This window comes from Hemitrygon akajei, chromosome 27 (genome assembly GCF_048418815.1).
Source record: "Hemitrygon akajei chromosome 27, sHemAka1.3, whole genome shotgun sequence".
NCBI lineage: Eukaryota > Metazoa > Chordata > Chondrichthyes > Myliobatiformes > Dasyatidae > Hemitrygon > Hemitrygon akajei.
Genome location: NC_133150.1, coordinates 37,905,862 through 37,927,511, shown reverse-complemented (window position 1 = coordinate 37,927,511; position 21,650 = coordinate 37,905,862). Strand labels below are relative to the sequence as shown.

The following is a 21,650-nucleotide window of genomic DNA, read 5'->3' as shown; positions in this document are numbered from 1 at the left end:
ATGTTCTACGTTGGTTTGTCCTTTCAAAGTGCAATACCTCACACATGTCTGTATTAAAGTCTATCTGCCATTTTTCAGCCCATTTTTCCAGCTGGTCCAGATCCCTCTGCAAACTTTGAAAACCTTCCTCACTGTCCACTGCACCTCCAATCTCTGTATCATCAGCAAATTTGCTGATCCAATTTACCACATTATCATCCAGATCATTGATATAGATGACAAATAACAATGGACCCAGCACTGATCCCTGTGGCACACCACTAGTCACATGCCTCCAATCAGAGAAGCAATCCTCCACTACCACTCTCTGACTTCTCCCATTGAGCCAATGTCTAATCCAATTTACTACCTCACCATGTATACCTAGCGACTGAATCTTCCTAACTAAATTCCCATGCGGGACCCTGTCAAAGGCCTTACTGAAGTCCATGTATATAACATCCACTACCTTCTCTTCATCCACTTTCCTGGTAACCTCCTCGAAAAACTCTAATAGATTTGTTAAACATGACCTACCACGCACAAAGCCATGTTGACTCTCCCTAATAAGACCCTGTCCATCCAAATACTTGTATCTCTTAGTACTCTTTCCAATAATTTACCTACTACAGACGTCAAACTTACCGGCCTATAATTTCCCGGATTACTTTTTGAACCTTTTTTAAACAACAGAACAACATGAGCTATCCTCCAATCCTCCGGCACCTCACCCATAGATACCGATGTTTTAAATATATCTGCCAGGGCCCCTGCAGTTTCAACACTAGTCTCCTTCAAGGTCCAAGGGAATACCTTGTCAGGTCCTGGGGATTTATCTACTCTGATCTGCCTCAAGACAGCAAGCACCTCCTCCTCTTCAATCTGTATAAGTTCCATGAACTAACTACTTGTTTGCCTCATTTCCATTGACTCCATGCCAGTTTCCTTAGTAAATACAGACACAAAAAACGCATTTAAGATCTCCCCCATTTCTTTTGGTTCCATACATAGCCGAGCACTCTGATCTTCAAGAGGTCCAATTTTATCCCTTACTATCCTTTTGCTCTTAATTTACCTGTAGAAGCTTTTTGGATTATCCTTCACCTTGACTGCCAAGCTACCTCATGTCTTCTTTTAGCCCTCCTGATTTCTTTAAGTTTTTTTTTGTACTTTTTATACTCCTCCAGTACCTTATTTGCTCCCTGTTTCCTATATATGTCATACATCTCTCTCTTCTTCTTTATCAGAGTTCCAATATCCCTAGAGAACCAAGGTTCCTTATTCTTATTCCACTGGCTGCCTTTCCAGGGCAGCAATAGAGGTAAATAGTGTCCCTGGGATGATGAGGGTGGGGAGGGGGATGTGCCAGTTTTCATGATGTGCTGATCTGTGCCCACAACTCTGCTGTTTCTTGCGATAAAGGTTACTATACCAAACTGAGATGCATCCTGATCCGGATCTGAGATTCCCCAGGGAGGTAATGGCTAATAGGAGAGGGCATAATTTTAGGGTGATTGGAGGAAAATATAGGGGAGATATTAGAGGCGAGTTCTTTACACAGAGAATGGTGTGAATGTCAGACCCTAACATTTCTCAATGTACCCTCCCTACCCTCATCATCCCAGGGACACTATTTACCTCTATTGCTGCCCTGGAAAGGCAGCCAATGGAATTAAATTAGGCAGAATATACATGAGTCTGAACATACCACCAGGCTCAAGGATAGCTTCTATCCTGCTGTTACAAGATTATTGAACAGAACCCATGTATATTGAATAAGAACAATAGATTTCACAATCTACCTGATCATGGCCTTGCACCTATGATCTACCAGCTCTGCACTTCCTCTGTAGCTGTCACACTATAGTTTCTCTTTGGAGTGGAGGAGGATGAGAGGTGACTTGATACATTCATACAGAGAGTGAACACCCAGCAACTTTTTCCCCAAGGAGGTAATGGCTAATAGGAGAGGGCGTAACTTCAGTGTGATTGGAGGAAAATATAGGGGAGATATCAGAGGCAAGTTCTTTACACAGAGAACGGTGGGTGTGTGGAACACCCTGTCAGAGGTGGTGGTAGAGGCAGATACATTAGGGACATTTAAAAGTTGAGAGACTCCTAGATAGGTACACAGATGAAAGAAGAATAGAGGGTGATCTGGGAGGGAAATGTTAGATTGGCCTTGGGGTAGAGTAAAACACCGTGGGCCGATGGGCCTGTATTGTGCTGTACCATTCTATGTTCCGTATTGTTATTGCTCTTCCTCCATTCTGTCTTGAGATAATGATGCTGTGAAATGATCCATGTGGATGGCATGCAAATGAACCTCAGTACACATGACAACAAACCAACAATAGTCCAATCCCCTCACCTTTACCTGATATGAGCCGGCTTCGTCTGGATGCCTCCGTGGCGAGAGCACATGAGATCTCAATCCTCTTCTCCTGTTCCTGCAGCTGAAGTTCGGGATCCATGTTACTGTCACTGAGCCCCTCCGTTAGTGGGACGATGTTCTGCAAACTAACAGGGAACAGCATTCAGGAGGACTATCCAATGCAGAGGAACCACTCCTATGTGAATACCCAATTCCAGGAACAGGTCTCGGTCGCAAGAAACCTCTTCACGGGATTTTTCTACTGTCCCTGGAACTCACTGGGCTGCAGGACTCCATTTGGGACCAGCTTCAGAACCCACTCAGACTCTGTGAGTACCCACTCCTGCCATGCAGTTGCAAATAAACTAATCACATGATTCACACAACGAAGGTGAACCAGTTGCTGAATCTCCTCTTGGGTGGGGGGGGGGGTGTGGAAGGACGGGCTGGGGCAGCAAATTTTCTCACTTCACAAAGAGGAGATGAGATCGTTTCTGCATGCACCATCTCAAAGAAGTTTCATTGGGACTGTGTGACTATGGGGGCATATCATTTGGAATTTGGAAGACAGGTCTTTTTACACCCAACCACAGTTACGTCCAGGAACTGAAGACCAGAGTGGCTTGCTACTGGAACCTATGCATTTTGGTAGTAGTGCTTGTCAGATCATTTCAAAAGGCAACTATATATCTGCATTAGAATACAGAACAGGACAACACAGGAACAGGCCCTTTGGCCACAATGCCAAATTAAACTAAATTTCTTCTGCCTGTACATGACCTACATTTTGTATGTCTATCTAACAGCTTCTTAAGCACAATTAACATACCTACTTCTACGACTAAGCCTGAGAGTCTTTTCCAGGCTCGACTGTGTAAAAAAAAACATGCCCTGCACCCCCCCTGATCAACATTTCCCCTCCCACCTTAAATGCATGTCTTCCAGTATTTGAAATTTCTATGCAGGGGGAAAGGTACTGACCTTTTATATACGCCTCTCACAATTTTGTGGTACTGCGGTCACAGACTGGCTATGATTGTACGATGAAGGAGTTCTTTCAACTGTGAGGCCAGCTGAGGTTACTAGCACTGAGACCCAGGTTGCTCCACAAATCCCTGCTCTGCTACCCAACTGTGTTTTATAGCTCTCGCGTGGTGTCAGGGTACCTGGACTTTGCGATGAGGGTTTTGATTCGTTCCACTTTCTTCTGCTTCTCTTTGATCTCCTCTGGACTAAGAGGGAGCTCCGGTTCAAACTCAATGTAACGCTCTGGGATTAAGACTTTATCTGGCGTGGACAACTGAATGAGAGGCAAATAGAACAAGAACAGGGAAGAATTTACAACTTGGACACGTTGAATGCGACTTGCCTTTTGTGAAGCAAACAGTGACACAGAAATACCTCAAGAAATGAGTTAGGTCAGCACCGGGGAGATGAATATTTTTTGCACAACTAGTCTGTGCAGAACTATTATTTTGCCTAGTTCCATCAATCCACACCCAGACCTTAGCCCTCCATTCCCCTTTCATCCATGTACTTATCCAAACTCCTCTTAAATATTGAAATTGAACTTGCATCCACTACTTCCACTGGCAGCTCGTTCCACACTTTCACCACTCTCTGAGTGAAGAAATTCCCCCTCAGGTTCCCATTAAATATCTCAACCTTTCACCCTTAATCCATCACCTCTGGTTCTAGTCGCCCATCCCCTCAATGGAAAAAGCTTGCTTGCATTTACCCTTTCTATACCCCTCATAATTTTGTACACTTGTTTGGGCATTCAAACTGTTTACTTGGAGACTGGGTCTCTTGCCTCAAAAGCACACTTCCTCGCCTTCCCAAACGTCCCTGTACCACACACCACTTCGACCTTCCAAGGAAGGCTCGATGAGGATGTCAGATCCTAACCTTTCCAAATGTGACTCAGTAGAGAGCTGTGGACTGATGGCGGATGTGTAATGTGTGATAAACACTGAACAGTCACAAACTCTGCCACAAAGAAGCAAAACACTGTAGCTGGTGAAAATCCAAATCAAAAAATGGAAATTCAGCCACCAGAGGGCAGTCTCCGTAGAGACAGCAACTGAGTTAATCCTGACGGCATGATCCCATGTGATCTCATGAGCTTGAGTCTGAGCAATTTCATTAACACATAGTGAACAGCAGGAAGGAAAAGGCCCTTCAGTCTTCTGGTCCATACCATCCTCCACCCAAGCTTCTCCCAGACACTACACCATTTAAGTTTTTCCATCTTTTCTAACTTAGACTATAACACCATAAGGTATAGGAACAGATTAGGCCATTTGGCTAATCACATCTCATCCACCACTTTATCATGGCTGATCTATTTTTCCTCCCAGCCCCAATCTCCTGTCCCTTCACGCCCCGATTAATGAAGAATCTAACAACCTCTGCCTTAAATATACCCAATGACTTGGCCTCCACAACTGCCTGTGGCAATGAATTCCACAGATTCCTCATCTCCATTTTAAAAGGACACCCCTTTATTCTGAGGCTGTGTCCTGTGGTTTTAGATTCCCTCACCACAGGAAACATCCTCTCCACATCCACTCTGTCAAGGCCTTTCAACATTCGATAGGTTTCAATGACGTCCTGTGCGCCATCAAACTTGCCCTATAAATTCATTTCCCCAGTTAGCCTTAACTGCCCTACGATTGTGAGCGTATAATCATTAATAGTCATTGAAGTAAGTCTGTGATGAAGAAGCACCAATACAACTGTGTACCTCCAGCTATTCCTCAGGCACAGCACATACCCAAGTTCTCACTGCCCTAACACCAACATTGCCTTTTAACCACCGCCCCAGGTCACAGACCTCCTTGCTGATGTCCAAAGAGTAGTGCTCTGGCTCCAGGTCCATTCTTCTCAGTCGTGCGATCTCCTCCCTTGGAGTCTCGTGGTATTTGCCCGTAAAGTCCTCCCGGACAGCTGCCTCCAGCTGAGAGATATCAATCTCCGTGGTCTTACGGCGGGGAACCTGGTCATGGGGAGGGAAAGGGGTTGGGGAGAATCGCAAAAAGAAGATTTCTATCCCATGAAAACCAATGGTTTTGCCACAAAAACTTTCACTACTTTAAGCTAAATAATTGAGTCACAGTGTCACACCCTGACCATATTGATCCTTAGGTATTTATCTATAATAACTGCCTTAACCAGCACTGGGTCTGTAACTTTCTATGCCTTGGTAATTTAAGTGCCTGTCTAGACACTTTTTTAATGGTTGTGAAGAGTCTTTGCCTCTACTAATCATGCAGGCAGAGCACCCACTGGGTGAAAAGAAAGTCCTTCCTGAAATCCCCTTAAACCTTTAACCTTAAACCTACTGTACTATCAACTTCCAGACAACTCTGGTATGGATGTTTTCTGCTGCACACATTTTTTTAATTCATTGAAATTAAACTCCTCAGCTGATTCAGAGTCCAAATGCCTGTCCAGCTGGGTTATTAAAATATTTTAATTGTATCTGCCTCACACAGAACCCCATCCATACTTGCCACATTGAGCACACACAGTGTGGAAAAACTTGCCTCCTCGTATATCCTTTAAATTTCTCCACTTTGAATTAAATCCGTACCCTTGAATTATATTGATATTGGTTCACTATTGTCACATGCACCAAGAAAGAGTGAAAAGCTTGTCTTGCATACTGTTCATACAGATCAAATCTTGACCTGGAGCACTGAGTAGAACAAGGTAAAACAAGAACAATGCAGTGTAACAGCTACAGATGACGTGCAGTGCAAGTACACAATAAAGTTTGAGATCATAACGATGCAGACTGTGGGGCGAAGAGGCCATCTTGTTGTACTAGGGAACCATTTGATCGTCTTATAACAGTGGAGTAGAAGCCGACCTTGAGCCAGGAGGTACGTGCTTTCAGGCTTTTGTGTCTTCTCCGGGTGAGAGAGGAGTGAAGAAGATGTACAGGGTGAGTGGGGTCTCTGATTAAGTTAACTGCTTTACTGAGGCAGCGAGAAGTGCAGACAGAGTCCATAGGAGGACTGTAGTTTCCAGGATGTGCTGAGCTGTGGCCACAACTTTCTGCAGTGTATTGTGTCACGTGAAGAGCAGTTACCATACCAAGCCATCATGCATCCAATCTACGCCCGACACGATTTCATAAACCCCCCATAAGATCACCTTTGGGCTTCCTACATTCCTATCACATCCAGTTGATTTAATCTTTCTGTATAACCACAACCCTCCATTCCAGGCAACATTCTTGAACCTCTTCTGCACTCTCTCTCAAGTTATCACATCCTGTGGGTGACGTGCTGACCACGGCAGTGAATGCCCTCGACCTACCGTGACTCTCCGAACATTGGGTTTTGGGCTGCTGCTATCCATCGTTGCCAGCAGTCCAGATGTCAAGGTCAGGCTGCGCCTCTTGTTTTGACCTCGTAGCGATCCATTCTGATGCCTCTTCATGCGCTCAGCCTGCTCCTCCACACTCATCTTGGATTTGGTATCATTTGAGTGTGTGCTGTTCCTCGCCTTTTCCTGTAAAAGGACAAAAAGACAGGTCAGCGTGGCGGGGAGAAGAGGCATGGGCACAAACACACGAAACAACTCAACTAAGGCAGAACCCAGTGTTTCATCTGATGATTAAGAGTTATAGACTATTAAGACCGTTTCACTCATTAACAGTTGGAAGTACTCGGCAGATTTCCAAGATTACTTTTTGAGATTATTTCACTATTTTACTATCGTGCCAATTCATCGAGGGAGTTCAATGGTTGTACATACTCCAATACTTCATAACACTCAACTAAATCTTGCTGAAACTCCATCTTGCCAGAACAGACCTGAGAGGCTGAATGTCTTAATTCTGCTCCTATGTCTTATGGTCCTACCTCCACCTTCCAGCCTAAGATCTGTAAACCTCGACACATCTCAGTTTTAACATCTTATTTCATCCTCATCTATTTGAGTGGAGTGCAGAATGGAGGGGGAAAGTGTTCCCTATAAAGCTTCCTGACATCATCCCAAAAGGCCCGACTTTAACTTCCTAATCAAGCTTTCTTTCCTCTGCAAACCAACCACAACCCCCTCCCCCCCACCACTGGATGAAATATCCCTAGATATTGCACTTACACAAATGCATACTATAGAATATTTGAGCAGTACAGCACATTAACAGGCCCCTTTATTCCCACTCTCAGCCAATCTTCTATCCATGTTAGTATTTTCCTGTAATACCATGGGTTCTTATCTTGTTTAGCAGCCTGATGTGCGGCACCTTGCAAAGGTCTTTTGATAATCTAAGTAAACAACTGACTCTCCTTTGACTGTCCTGCTTGTTATTTCCTCAAATAATTCCAACAGATTTGTCAGGCAAGATTTCTCCTTAAGGAAAGCATGCTGACTTTGACCTCTATCATCTGCCTCCAAGGTGCCCTGCAACCTCAGCCTTAAAAATGATTCCAACATTTTCCCTGACACTGAAGTCAGGCTAACTGTCCTATAATTTTCTTTCTTCTGCCTCGCTCCCTTCTTAAAAAGTGGAATAATATTTGCAATCATTCACTCTTCTGGAACCATTCTTCCAGAATCTTGTGATTCTTGAAAGATCATTACTAATATCTCCACAATGTCTTCAGCCACCTCTTTCAGAACGCTGGGGTATAGTGCCGGTGACTTCTCTACCTTCAGACCTTTCAGCTTCGCAAGCACCTTCTCCTTAATAATAGTAACTACATTCAATTCTGCCCCAATACTCCTGAATTTCTGGCATACTGCAAAATACTGATTAAGTTTGTCTGCCATTTCTTTGTCACTCATTACTACTGCTGCGTCATCATTTTCCAGTGGTCCAATATCTACTCTTACCTCTCTTTTACTCTACATATCTGAAAAAACTTAATAGTATCCTCTTTGATATTATTGGTTAGCTTTCCTTCATATTTCATCATTTTTTTCATTATTTTTTTTTTCAGTTGCCTTCTGTTGGTTTTTGAAAACATTCCAATCCTTTAATTTTCCAATAATTTTTGCTCTATTATATGCCCTCTCTTTTGCTTGTATGCTGTCTTTGACTTCCCTTGTCAGCCATGGTTGTCTCACCCTCCCTTTAAAATACTTCATCTTTGTGCTTTATCTATCCTACGCCTTCCAAATTTCTCCCAGAAATGCCAACCATTGCTGTCTGCCATCACCCGTCCCAGTGTCCCCTTCCAATCAACTTTTGGCAGCTCTTCTCTCATGCCTCTGTAATTCTCTTTAGTCTACTGTAATACTGATACATTTGACTTTACTTTCTTCCTCTCAATCCGCAGGGAGAATACTATCACATTTTGATCACTGCCTCACAAGGGTTCCTTTACATTAGACTCCCTAATCAAATCTGCTTAACTACATAACAATCAATCCAGAATTGCCTATCCCTTAGTGAGCTCAACTACAAGCTGATCTAAAAAGCCATCGATTAGGCCATTCCAAACTGAATTTATTTGCTAAAAATTATTGCAAGTTTTCATCTTTTAGGTTAAGAATAGAACTGTGGAGGATGAGGATCAATTACAAGCCACTTTCTCACTTACTCTTGTCAGAAATTCAGAGTTAGTTTTATCGCTGCTCCGGACTGTAAGACTGGATGGAGTCGGAGACACATCTTCTGGAGGCGACTTGGTCCTTGGAGGGACAACACCTACTGTAGAACCAAGATGGAAAAATGGATCAAAAAACTGTCTGCTCTAGCCTGAGTGTTCACAAAAAAATATTCTATGCATGTAAAGAGTGAAATTCTACAAATGATTCTCTGTTCTCATAACTTGGACAGGATACCAACATATATCATTCATTTCTTTCCGGTGGATTTTTTTTATTATTCATTCACTTGTGGGGCGAGGACATGATTGGAAAGACTAACATTTACTGTGCATGCCTATGTGCTGCCAGAGGAATAGTTAAGAGGAAATAACCTTGTTGGGTCTAGAGTCACCTATGACCAGAGTGAATAGGACAGATTTCCTTGAAAATAAGAGAGAAAAAAAACCACAGGTGCTGGAAATCTGAAATAAAAACAGAAAATTCTTGAAACACTCAGCGGTGTGACACTGCCTCACTACTGCACCGGTGAGTCAGAATTAGTTAAACATTCATTCTGGCTCACATTCTATATAGCACAGTAGTGTAACATGCCAGCTGAAAGACTGGGGTTCGATTCACATCTTTCTCTGTAAAGTTTTTCTACATACTCCTCGTGACCGTGCCGGTTTCCTCCCACGTTCCGAAGACATTAGTAAGCTGTGTGTATGTTATGTTGGCACCGGAAGCGTGGCGACACTGGCGGTCGACCCCCAGCACAACCCGACGTAAAAGACACATTTCACTGTATGTTTCAATGCGCATGTGACAAATAAAGCTAATCTTTCATCTACTTCCATCTGACAGAAACCAGAAGTGCTGCTGATCAAAGGTGCCTGGTGCATTATCCTGTGACTGTTACTGCTGAGTTTCACATTCATTAACTCGTTCACACCGAGCACTCAATTTAGAAGTTCTTACTCACGTGCTAACCCTTCTGCTTAAACATACCTTCTTCAGCCTGACACAGTGTTGCTTACAGATTCTCAATTCCTACATCTCTCTCCTTCCACAGCAATGACTCTGCCTTCGACTCTTGTGACTACAAATTCTGCAATCACTTGGTAAATTGGTTTATTATTGTCACATGTACCAAGGTACAGTGAAATATTTGTCTTGAATACCATCCATATAGTTAATTTCATTACAGCAGTGCATTGAGGGTATCACATTGCAGCATAAAGTGTTACAGTTACAGAGAAAGTGCAATGCAGGCAGACAATATGATACAAGGCCATAACGAGGTAGGCTGAGAGGTCAGGAGTCCTTTCCTAAACATCTACACCTCTTGTTCCTCCAGCTATACCGCTGGTGTTTGGTGCAGCAATGAAAGTCCTCCATTTCTGTCTGTCCTTGGCCACTCAGACATAGAAGGATTCCTCATTGCTGCTTCCGTAACAGTTTTACCAGCCAGGGTTGTTAATCCTGAGCTGAACCCATGAACCTGGAGGACCAATGGACCACTCTTAGTCTGGCCTCTACCCTTTGACCTGTTTGGCAAGGGTGACCCTACCAAGAGCCAAAGCATAAAGTCCTGGCTCCAGCCAACATAGTCACTGAGGCACGCAAGCCTCCAAACCACGTCAAGGTTGTGGTCCCCTTGGAGGTTCCGCCAGTAAGATTCTCCATTATATCTCTTGACTTTTCACCATCTGTCGTAATATTCACTCAAGCGGCTCAGGATTTTTGGAAATGCTCTTACAGAGTGCTTTACATCTACGTTATCAACGCAGGTCATGATTATATAAAGTAAAATATATCAGTGCTGTGTGATCTGAAATAAATAGTCATAGAGCACTACAGATCAGAAGCAAGCCCTTCGGCCCACCTAGTCCATGCTGACCTGTTTGCCTGCCTAGACCCATTCACCTACACCGGGACCATGGCCCTCCATACCCCGCTCATCCATGTACCCCAAAGGCGTATTGGGTAGGTTAATTGGTCATTGTAAATTATCCCACGATTAAGTTAGGTTTAATTGGGTTTGTCGAGGGTTGCTGAGGAGGCACGTGACAAAGGGCCAGAAGGGCCTACCACACACTGCATTGCCAAATAAACAAGTAAAAATAAATAAGTGTTGAAATTGAACCTGCATCTACCACCTTTTAAAAGAGGCAGAGCTCCTCTTTTACTGAAAACCTCAATTTATTTTAATTCTGTGCTTCAGTATTGAATTAATTATTTGAGACGCTCTTGTAAAATGGTAGCAGCTTATCTCCCATTAATAAAAATCTTGGCAAGGGCAGCAAAGTACTGGACGCCAGCACATGGAAGTTGACCTCCAAGCCACACGCTGTCCTGACTTGGAAGTACATCGTCGTTCATTCATTGTTCTCCCTATGACTATGTGGGCTTCCTCTGGGTGCTCTGGTTTCCTCCCACATTCCAAAGACGTATGGGTTAGGAATGGTAGGTTGAGGGCACGCTATGTTGGCACCGGAAGCGAGGCTACTTCCCAACACAATCCTTGGACTTTGTTGATTACTGACACAAAAGCACATTTCACAGTATGTATTGATGTACACATGACAAATAAAGATAATATTTATCTTTACCTCTGTGTACTTTTGCAATGAAATGATTTGTATAGATGGCATGCAAAACAAAGTCTTTCTCTGTACCGTGGTACATGAGACAATATTAAAACAATTTATCAAACCAGAATAGTAAGCCTATGTTGTACTTCACATTTGGCAATATTAAACCAATTTATTAAATCAGAATAGAAATCCTACATTCTCCTTCACATTTGGCAATACTAAACTAATTTACCAAAACAGGATAGTAAGCTGATGTCCTACGTCCACAGTAGAATAATTTTAATCTTTAATACCAAAGACTGCAGTGGTACAAAAGGCAGCTCACCACTGCATGCTCGAGGGCAATCAGGGATGGATATTGAATGCTGGCTCAGTCTGTGAATTTACTGAATGAAAAATAAACATTGAACCCTATATCTCTTAATCTGTGGGCATCTGCCCAATGATGCCTGGCAGACGATACCTTTGTTCTGCTTTTCCACTTCTGTCTCCTGCTTACTTTGTCCCATGGTGCCTTCCGAGCTTTGCTGCAACACTGGGAGGTCCTCCTTCCGGGAACCATCAAAACCCGACTTCTGCTGGAGGGAAACACAAGAGTGTATCAGCACCGTGATATCTGATTGGCGACCATGGCCCCAGTACAGGGGGCTGCTTGGTTGAAGAAAGTGGCAGAGAGCTGGAAGGGGGTTACTGAACGATTTAATATGCCCAGCTCTGTGGAGGTATGGCTGAAGTTGGGCGAGATCCAGAGGAACACTGCATTTCCCTGACCAGCTAGAGAGGGCTCAAAGAGTTTGGGTAATTGCAAAGGGCAGGGGTTAAATGGTGCTCCTCTCAAACCCTCAGATGCAAATTCAGATCTGTAAAATTATAGCAGAAAGTTTTATATCCACTCCCCAACTATCTCTACTTCAGCATTTTTTGTCTGAGTCACCTTATGTACAGATACTCCTGTACCTAGCATCACTTTATGGATGTACAATCAATGTATATAAGCTATCTTACATATTTATTGCTTTTTTAATTATTGTGTTCTCTATTTTATTGAGATTTTTGTCCTGTATCAGATCCGGAGTAACAATCATCTTCATGTGTACTGCAAGTGACATTAAACAATCTTTCATTGAATTGAATATAAAATTCAGCTGCAGAGATGCAAATTCCTTGCTTGCTTATGCGCTATTTAATATGCTGGAAGCCTGTGTTTGTAATCAGTTACAGGAGTTTCAATTCATTTGTTGAATTTAAGTACAGAGAAAGAATTGTGAATCTCAACCAAGTTACCCATGGGAGATAAGATGTCATTGCGTAAATTTCACTTTTTTTTCCCTGGGAAATTCTCATCTCTTGGGATTAATAATCCTTACTCCTGCCCAGTTGTACCTAGTCTCAGACTTTTAATAGGGGCTGGGAGCACTCTTGCATATTGTACTTGCAGGAGGCTGAACTCCCAGCAGGAATGTCTCTAGATCAACACAAGTTGAGGCCTCCTTAGTCTAGTGAGGTTGCTGAAGTTAGCCTCAGTGCCAGCGGTTGTGGGATAGAAGTGTGAGTAAGATGTTGGGGAGGATCGGCCCTTGAACCTCTACTGGATATGTCAATGACATGGGGGATGAATGGTCTTCAGTTTGGTCCAGGGACCATAATGATGCAGTTGGACCTCACTGCTAACTATGACAACTTGGTGGGATACAATAGGAGTAAAGGAAATGAGCAGATAACATTCACATTACTGTCATTTCATATCAGAAAGGGCAGACTTACAAAGCCCATATATCCCTGCTGGTATGTCTAATTCTAATCCATTAAGGACAAGCAGGACACATAAGATGCTGGAGCGATTGGCATCACTCAAGAGCTAACAGTTCATTTGCCTTGCAGTGTGTTGTAGCCAAGGAGAAGGGTGCAATCCCCCTGGTGTATAATTTTTAATTTTTTAATTAATGAGATACAGTGCAGAAAAGGCCCTTTCGGCCCTTTGAGCCATGTCGCCCAGTAATCCCTAGATTTGATCCCAGCCTCGTCCATGGGACAATTTACAATGACCAATTAACCTTCCAACCATTATGTCCTTGGACTGTGGGAGGAAACCGGAGCACCCGGAGGAAACCCACGCGGTCAGGCAGAGAACGTAACATGTCCACACTCTGCATCTCCCCCCCCCTCCAGAGGATGAACAAGTTAGAGGCAAGATGTCGATCAGCACTCTTTTTATTCTCTCCAGTCATTGCCAGAAGCTGCAGAGGAAGAGACTGAGTGAATCTGCACTGGACAGAGATGGACAGTGTTATGGTGCACACGGCTCCTGCTTCCCGACCACAGGTTACGTGGAACTGCTCTCACAGCCCCACTCAACACATCCAACTTGCCTGTTTCAAGAGACAACATTTTTTTGTAAGTCACACAATAGATCTGAATGGGATACACCAAAAACACTAGACTGGCCACCAAATATAGAGGCATGAAATAAGGAGTCTCCAGTCGGTTTGTGACTGCTTCGTGTTTCTGTTCAATCCACACCCTGTGCTGACTGACCTACTCCGACACAAGGATTGGCAGTGATGGGAATTTAAAATCTGCATCCCTCTATACCCTCATTGATACCTGCAATCCCCACCCTACAACCATCTATGAAACTGCAGTCCTTTATTTAGCCTTCTGAATGTAATCATTTCACAAATGCTCAGCCTCCAAGTGTTAAGACCCCAAGCTCTGGAAGTGCTCCCCCCTTAACTTCTTTCCATCTCTGAGAAACATTCCTCAAATTCAAGCCTTCATGGAACAAGCCTTCTGCAAATCTTCTCATTTGGTTTGGAGTTAAACTGGCCTGGATGTTTTTACTTTGTTAAAGTCACTACATAAATGCAAGTTATTATTGTTACATCAGAAAAAAAACCTACTTCATTTGTAACCACTTCGCAATCACTCCATGACTTAAAAAGGTAAGCACTAATCTATGAATGGCACACAGATCAGGAGAACCATACAACACAGCAACAAGTCCTGATGAAGGGTGTCAGGCTGAAACACTGACTGTTCATTTTCTTCTAAAATTCTGGTCGCTCCCACTATAGGAAAGACGTTGAGGCTTTGGAGAGGGTGCAGAAGAGGCTCACTAGGATGCTGCCTGGTTTAGAGGGTATGAGCTATCATGAGAGGTTGGATAAACGTGGGTTGTTTTCTCTGGAGTGCCAGAGGCTGAGGGGAGATCTGATAGAGATTTACAAGATTACGAGAGGCACAGACAGAGTGGACAGAGGGTATCTGTTTCCCAGAGCTGGGGGTGGCAGGTACCAGAGGTGATGCATTGAAGATGGGAGGGGGTAAGTTCAAGGGGGATGTGAGGGGTAAGTTTTTTACTGAGAGAGTGGTGGATGCCTGGAATGCGCTGCCTGCTACGATGGTAGAGGCAAATACATTTGAGGCTTTAAAGAAACTTTTGGATAGGCACATGAATGTGAAGAAGATGGAGGGATCGGACGTGGTGAAGGTAGGAGGGGTTAATGTTTGGGTGATTTTGATTTGCTTTTTAGCTGGTTAGGCACAACACTGTGGGATGAATGGCCTGTTCCTGTACTGTACCATGTTCTTTGTTAAAGATTGCTGTTTGACTGCTGTGTTCCTCCAGCATTTTGTGTGTGTTGAACACAGAAACAGTCTCAAGCACTCACTTACGCTAATCCTGTTCTCCCTACATTCCCAGCAACACCCTCCAGATCTTATCTCCCACTTACACGCTAGGGGCAATTTGCCTACCAATTTACACTGCTGGGATGTGGGAGGTAATTGAAGTACCTGGGGGAAGCCCGTGTGCTTACAGAAAGAACGTGCACTGGAAGTCAGGAATGAACCTAACTCAGTGGAATTGTGAGGTACAACCACCCTGTGACACCCAAATCTTGTGTGAAACTTCAACTTTACAGACACACCAAGCGCCATCATCAACTTCACTGAAATGTCCATAGCATGAGAAAATACAGTCACCCAAGCAGCTCCCTTCCCAAGGCAAAATTAAAATATAGTCTGCATAAAAACACCCTCGATAATAAAAGGATTTTTATCTCTGAAATCCAGTTTTTAATTATTGCCGTATCATTCAATTATTCTTGTATCAATGCAGTGTTCTGAGGGCTAATATATTATTGATGCAAAAAAAGAACATTTAAAGAAATGCTTAATATTTCATGAACATTTAGAGGAATACTTAATATTCTGTGACAATCTAAGTCTAATAAAATGGTCCATTGCCTTTAGCACCAGACCCCTTTATGTAGTGACTATCATGAGTCAGAATAACCCAATCTGCATTGAACCAATGAGTTATGGAGTTGGCACAGTTTTGATATAAGGATTGGACCAACTGATTTGTGCTCAGCAGATTTCCATCACGGGTGAGTTGTGAAAATCAGTGGATCAGTAGAGGGATAAAAGCTTTTCTTTGGACTAGTGCCTTGGGATTTTTTTGGGTCTGGAGGAGGGCTTGCATTCGTGCTCGCCTGAAAGATGACAAGTGCAAGAATGCAGAACTCCCTCAGTTCGAGTTACTGAACCATAGTTCAACGTTAAAAGTAAATTTATTATCCAAGTACATATATGTCAACTGAGATTCATTTTCTTGTGGACATACTCAATAAATCTATAGAATTATAACCATAACAGGATCAATGAATGATGGCCCAAGTTGACACATGATTAACCCATAGTGTTATGATTAACCCATAGTGAGTTAAGCTTCATCTTAAAGGTAACCTCCCTAGGCACAAAGTATATTTGAAGGTACAAGGTACATTGGGTGTTTTGCACACTTCAGTTGGAGGTGCACATTAACAGCCACTGCCATTTCGTCACCCTGAGAGTTTGATGTCAGTGCTGAATCTCGTTGGTCCCCTACAACTTATTTCATGCCTCAAAGATCATGAGCAGGACTGACACAGATGGGAAACCACAAGACTCGGGAGTGATGTAGACAGTGGCCTGGTGAGCCACTTACTGCCGTGGCTCCTTCAATTCTCCTCGTGTCCAAGGTGCTCTTCCCTTTCTCCGCCTGCTCCCAGATGTCCTCGATAGAATAGGCCCAGAGGCTGCTCTCAGTGGGAAGAGGAGGGACTACAGGCAGCGGCCCTTGCTGCAGGTAGGACTGCGGAAGGGGCGGTCGAGGCGGCCGGGTCTCCTGAGACAAAGAGCGAGCAAAGCATTAAGAGTAACTGCAAAGCCAGCAAGACTGTGAGCAAGAGGAGGTTAGTGTTTGGAAGGACTCCCCAATGAAATGCGGCTTCAGCCTAGAAGCACGGGCTATAACCTAATGAAGCTTCTATCCCACTGTTACTAGACACTTGACCTGACCTCTTATATGATAAGATGTACTCTTAGTCTTACACTCTACCTCGTTATGATCTTACAACTTCATTGCTTACCTGCACTGTAGTATTTTGGTAGCTTTTACACTTTATTCTGCATCGTTATTGTTTTACCTTATTTTAGCTCAATGCACTGCATAATGATTTGATCTGTATAAAGAGTATGCAAGACAAACTTTTCACTGTGTTTTGGTACATGTGACAATAATCAACCAATATCAATATTAAATGGGAATTGGAGAACTTTCAGTCTCTCTCTGTCCTTTCTCTGCGAAGATTCCTAACATCTCCCGCACTCTTCACTGTTACTTAGTCCCAAAGACACTGGCGACTACGTATCACCAAGATCATAGCATTATGCACAACGTAAACAGATTATTTTGCCTAGAACATCCATAACAACCATTCATTTTAGTCCACCTTCCAGCATGTGGTTTGGTCTTCTATGTCTGGACGACACGTGCTCATCAAGACACCTCTTAAATGCTATCAGCAAGCCTGCCTCCATCACTCTCTCCTGCAGTGCCTCTCTACACTGGGAAGGCTATTCAAACTCTGGGAGAATCACTACATCACAAGCAAGTGAGCCACACACAGAGGCAGCCTGTCCTGGGATTGGTGGCGGGGGGGAGGTGGGGGGGAGGGGTGTGTGTGTGTGTGTGGGGTGTGAGGGAGGATTGGAAAGGGCTTGTTTTGCTGTTGTTGCCTTGTTTTGTTGCGTTGTAGCTGATGCTTGTGTTGCTCTACAGAACACTGTGGGCCTTTATGTGTGGTGACACATTCCACAGCACATCCTTGGGTTTGTTGGTTGTTAATGCAAGTGACTCATTCCACTCTATGTACACGTGATTAATCTGACCTTCATGACTTTCAGTAGGTTCTTGATAAACACTTGAAGAAACTTATACAGCTATGAATCTGTGGTGGAAAGTGAGATCAGCTTCAATGGTTCTTTAGGACCAACATGAACACAATAGAGCGATTGCACTCTTGCGCTAAAATCAAAGACCATCATTCTCTGAGTGGTTCCCACCTTATCCTTGTTGATCCCATGACATGTGCTCTATGGCCCGGGATATCTTTGAGCAGATCTGGAAGTAAAAGCCTAACAGGCTCAACTTGCTTTGAGGGAGATATGTCAAACTATGGTGTTCCACTAACACGAGAAAAGCTGAAGTTTGCAGTTGCTATGATGTCCTACTGCTGCCTGGGTATTCTGCACCGTTCAGAGTACAAGGTAAGCCTAGTTGGGTGTCGTACAATTCTGAACAGTGAGAAGGTCCTACCCTTCAGCATTGACACACCTTATCACAAGCGTGCTCAAACTCTTCCACATTGAGAACCTCTGGAAGTCCGACCCACTCCACAGAACTTTCATTCTGTATTTGAAAGGGTAATTCCAGCTAACCAAAGGAAAACAAGGCTCGCAAATCCATCCCTAGTTGGTAGGGCTACCCTTGCTGTATAGTAACTGTTATCCCACAAGCTTCCAAAATTTGATTCACTTGTTTCCAAAGGAAATTCAGAACCAGTTTCCTGTGCAGCCAGTTGAATATTGCTGAGCGTGGATTTCGATTAATCTAATTATTCCTCAATATCTGCAAGCCAATGGAGAAAGTCTGAAGTTAATGACCTTGGGGATGTCCTGATGCCGGGGGAAGGGGCCTGTTGGGACAGAAAGGCGGACTGTCCCCCCCAAAACTCCACACCTAGTTCCCGGTTTGTTAGTGCACACTGAAGCAGAACTGTGGCAGAGTTAACAGGTAGCAACTTGGAAAATAACAGGTGAAAATTCTATCAGACACAATATTAACATACAACAAGAGTAAAGGGATGATATACCAAATTTAGCCTGTTTACTTGGTACTTGCCGGTAAAAAAAGAACAAGAAGTTTCTGCCCCTTAATTTTTGCCTATTTTAATTGTTACTTCAATTTTGTTTTGCGTGTTTCTATTTTTCACCTGCCCCTTTCTCCTTCAGCTGGTACTGTAGAATTTGTGTCCTGCTTACAAATGAAAGAGAATCACAGGGATTAGAAGGGCCTAAGGCTCACCGTAGGAGATATAAACCACCAGATGAGTAAAAGATTGTTGACATTGGGACTGGAGGATTGATGGAACTGGGCACTGAATCAAATGGCCCTCCAGTGCAGGTGCCAGCTGCAGGGAGGTGGGACAATGTCCCTCGACACACCAAGGAAGTGGAGAAATGATGATCATCACAGATTTTTCATATTACATTTGGATCTGGGACTACTTGTACTCAAGCTTCCCTCAAGTGATGAAGTGGGACAGAGTCGGATCTATGACAGGGAGAAGTGGGATGAAGAGCAATTTGCCATCTCTGCTGTTTTACATCGTTCAAAATTTGCTTTCGCTCAACACTGAACTCATTCTTTCTAGCTCATTGAAACACTGATGCAGCTGCACTCAACCACAGATACACAGAGATAAGAGCATGTTTCAAAGTCAGGGCGCACTTGCCGGAAAAAAGATAGTCAATTATAATTCAAGTTGATGTCATTAATTTAAATTGATTTTCCATTTTCTGTTGAAGTGTTTACTGCAAAAGCTAACAGTACGAGGGGACAGAATTGGAATACTAGAAGGTGAAAAGCACTTAGAGTGATGCGGAATCAAACTGAGATTAATTCGTATTTCCTACAGTATCATCCATTTTTCATCCCATTAAACAAAGTGAGCCTGGGTCATCCCAGCAGGGACTGGGGGTGTGCTTACCTCACTAGCTGCTTGCTGAGCTGACAGATGAGAATCAGAGATGGGAGAGAAGGGGCTCATGGGACTGGCGGGGCTGTTAGAACTCAGCGGACTGGCAGGGTTGTTGGAGCCAAAGGTCCCCATCTGGGTGCCAGGCACTACAGGGGAAAAGAAATGGTAAATTAAATATTACTGACGACAGGGCTGAATTACCCTAGGAGGTAACACTCCTCCATTCCCTGTGGTCATGTCATCGACCCAGCCACGGGGTTAAATGGCATGCCATACACTTTCAATTAAGATCACGCTACTGAACATCCTCACTGTCTCCTTAAACCATCGCATACGAATCGGAGTTGGAATTTCTGCATCTTGATCACACAAGCACACAAACATTCACCTTTGAAACTGACGGAGGAGAAAACCGGCCCTTTTACTGTTGGCCTTGCATTTACATAGCACCCTTTTGGACATAGAATCATAGAATAATACGGCACAGAACAGGCCATTTGGCCCATCTATTCCATGCCGAACCATTTAAAGTGCCTACTGCTATTGCCCTGAACCTGGACCATAACTCTCTATACCCCTACCATCCATGTACCTATCCCAAACTTTGCTTAAACATTGAAATCAAGCTCTCATGCACCACTTGTGCTGGCAGCTCATTCCACACTCTCATGACCCTCTGAGTGAAGAAGTTTCCCCTCATGTTCCCCTTAAACTTTTCACCTTTCACCCTTAACCCATGACCTCTACTTGTAGTCCCACCCACCCTCAGTGGAAAAAGCCCGCTCGTCTTTACCCTAGCTAGACCCCTCATAATTTTGTATACTTCTATCAGATCTGAAAATTCTTCGCAGCCAGTGAAATAGGTTTGATGTCACACTCATAAGACAGTAGAGGGGATGGTCGTGTTTGTGCAGTGAACACTGTACCATCAAATCTGTAACAGCACAGGGAACAATCACATCCCCTAACTTCCTCTGTAAAATTTTCTTCCCTCATTCCCATCAACAACCCCACTCACAACGCAGATTCAACCATTCACTAAGGGCAAGTGAGAGTGGCCACTTTAACCTTCCATCCCCTGTACCTTTGGGATGTGGGAAGAAACTAGACTAAACTGCACGGTTACAGGGATGATGCATAAAAACATCAGAAAGCACTGGAGGTCATGATTGAATCCAGATCACTGATGCTATGAGGCAGCAGTAACCAGCTGCACCACTCTGTGCCCAAATTAAGCTCACGTTCTGGTCAGCTGCTTTTAGTTATGGTGGCCAGGACATTATAAAGAACTCTCCTACTCCCCTTTGAGTCAGTGCAGTGGTCTCCCACCCAAGGAAGCAGAAAGCAGTTCACCATTCACCAGTGGTAGCTGCACCGATCACTAGCAAACCTGTACAGATGCACTAAGGAACATACCCCGACTAGTTGTATATGGTCTGGTGAACATAAGAAGCTGCCGATGGTGGACTTTTTCCAATATGCCAATGGCACATTCCTTCCCATCATCAGTAGTAACTAAATGAGGTGTACCCTCAGGCTGGGCAACATACACTCAGTGGCCACTTTATTAGGGCTGTTTTGCATGAAAATCTCAGGAGTTCAGCAATTTCATAGATCTTCAATTCATCCCATCTGGCACCAACAATCATCCCATGGTCAAAGTCATCTAGATCACACTCCATCCCCATTCTGATGTTCGGTCTAAACAAAAACTGAAATTCTTTGACCATGAGCGTATGCATTCAGTTGCTGCCACGATTGGCTGATTTGATATTTGAATTAATGAGCAGGTGTATAGATATACCTAATAAAGTAGCCACTGAGTGTAGAGTCATAGGGTACTACAACACGGGCCATTTGGCCCATCCAATCCATGCCAACCCAATCTTTTGTCTAGTCTTATCTACCTGCGCCTGTACCATATCCCTCCAAACCTCTCCTATCCTAACTACTCTTAAATGTTACTATTGAACCACATCTCATTCCAGAGTCATAACCCGCTGGCAACTCATTCCACACTCACACCTCTCCCTGAGTGAAGTTTCCCCTTAGATTCACCTTGAA

General features: G+C 43.7%; 1 protein-coding gene across 20 annotated transcripts in view; it reads right to left on the bottom strand.

Moving 5' to 3' along the window:
* plekha6 (pleckstrin homology domain containing, family A member 6) overlaps positions 1 to 21,650 on the bottom strand; it is a 338,544-nt gene that overhangs the window by 9,727 nt on the left and 307,167 nt on the right. For 10 of the 20 annotated variants that reach the window (XM_073030660.1, XM_073030659.1, XM_073030671.1 and 7 more), the window contains 8 exons: positions 19,596 to 19,732; positions 16,490 to 16,669; positions 11,963 to 12,077; positions 8,914 to 9,023; positions 6,680 to 6,874; positions 5,190 to 5,351; positions 3,520 to 3,653; positions 2,351 to 2,499 (listed from right to left, as the gene is read on the bottom strand). In XM_073030660.1, coding sequence (XP_072886761.1) covers positions 2,351 to 2,499; positions 3,520 to 3,653; positions 5,190 to 5,351; positions 6,680 to 6,874; positions 8,914 to 9,023; positions 11,963 to 12,077; positions 16,490 to 16,669; positions 19,596 to 19,732 — 1,182 coding nt within the window. The remainder of the gene's footprint in view (positions 1 to 2,350; positions 2,500 to 3,519; positions 3,654 to 5,189; positions 5,352 to 6,679; positions 6,875 to 8,913; positions 9,024 to 11,962; positions 12,078 to 16,489; positions 16,670 to 19,595; positions 19,733 to 21,650) is intronic. The other 10 variants (XM_073030669.1, XM_073030670.1, XM_073030664.1 and 7 more) reach the window with 7 other exon arrangements.